This window comes from Magnolia sinica, chromosome 6, assembly GCF_029962835.1.
Source record: "Magnolia sinica isolate HGM2019 chromosome 6, MsV1, whole genome shotgun sequence".
Lineage (NCBI taxonomy): Eukaryota > Viridiplantae > Streptophyta > Magnoliopsida > Magnoliales > Magnoliaceae > Magnolia > Magnolia sinica.
In genome coordinates, this window is record NC_080578.1 from 97,125,854 (window position 1) to 97,127,004 (window position 1,151).

The 1,151-nt window shown below is 33.8% G+C and overlaps 1 protein-coding gene across 1 annotated transcript; it reads right to left on the reverse strand.

Moving 5' to 3' along the window:
• Nucleotides 1-313: 313 nt before the first annotated feature.
• On the reverse strand, nucleotides 314-757 carry LOC131249757 (uncharacterized). The gene has a single exon (XM_058250522.1). The coding sequence runs from the start codon at nucleotides 755-757 to the stop codon at nucleotides 314-316; it is 444 nt and encodes a 147-aa protein (XP_058106505.1).
• Nucleotides 758-1,151: the final 394 nt, after the last annotated feature.

The following is a 1,151-nucleotide window of genomic DNA, read 5'->3' on the forward strand; positions in this document are numbered from 1 at the left end:
CAATGGAAATGCTTTCCATATATCATTAAAGATGATAACGAACTTCTCTCTACGTTTCAAAGCATCAAGCAATTTCATTTTCTTTTATTTCATTCTCTTCAACAGAAAGGTCTAATTTTATTACCCATGTAATACCATTTTGTAGTCTCTCAATACTAGAATTATTAGACACTGTCACCCAAATGGCAGTACCCAATATTCTAAATTCATGTATTTTATTAAAGATGTGGGTCATGATGGTTGTTTTGCCCACTCCCCCCATATCATACACACCAATAATTTTGACCTCTTGAGTCATCAACGACTCCCAAATCTATTTCAAATTTCTTTTCGCTATCCTTTTACCCATCAGTTCTGTTGTGGGCATACTTCCACTTTCAGGTAATAGATTAGCAAGTAACCCTTCTGAAAATCGACCTTTCTCCTTAAGCTTCACCACCTCTTCAATCTTCTCTACGACACGCTTTCCCAATGCAACACGTGGGAGTGGAAAATCTCCCCTCACTTCAAAATAAACTTCTTCTATCTTAGTCACTTCACTTGTAGTCCTCTGCACATTTTTCAGCCATAAACTCACCTCTCGCTTTGGTTTTTTTTCATGCATTACCTTCGCTGTGTTCAATTCGTTCTTTACATCGGTCTTCTGGCTGCTCAACTCTTGCATTTCGGTTTTTAGAACATCAAGACTCTCTTCAAGCCTTTTAGAGTAGTCGTATTGAACCCATACATTCCTGACAATATCCTGGAGGAATTCCATAGCAAATCTTGCAATAGCAACTTAGAAATGTTAAATTAAAAATTATTGAACTAAAAAAATAAATAAGTTAAGGCATGTTTGGTTACACTATATCTCATGAAAATTGGTACTGATAATAGTCTAAAAACGCAAAAACTCAACTAGACTCTATATTAAATTAGGCGGGTCAACTTGGTGAGTTGACCTAATTCAACTAGGAATTTAATAATTATAATATTTTTTAAATTTTATAATTATGGAGAATATTTAGAATGGTTAAGTCTACATCCATACTTATTCCTTAGAGCCAATTGTTTCTCTATTTTTCCTACTATATTTAGAATTAGGGAATTTCTTTTTCTTTTTCATGGACAAACAAAAATAAACTTACTTAAGGGTAGTTAGGTAATATCCT

Bases quoted from the DNA above. Each gene is read 5' to 3' on its own strand.
- LOC131249757 (XM_058250522.1), bottom strand. From the start codon at position 757: ATGGAATTCCTCCAGGATATTGTCAGGAATGTATGGGTTCAATACGAC.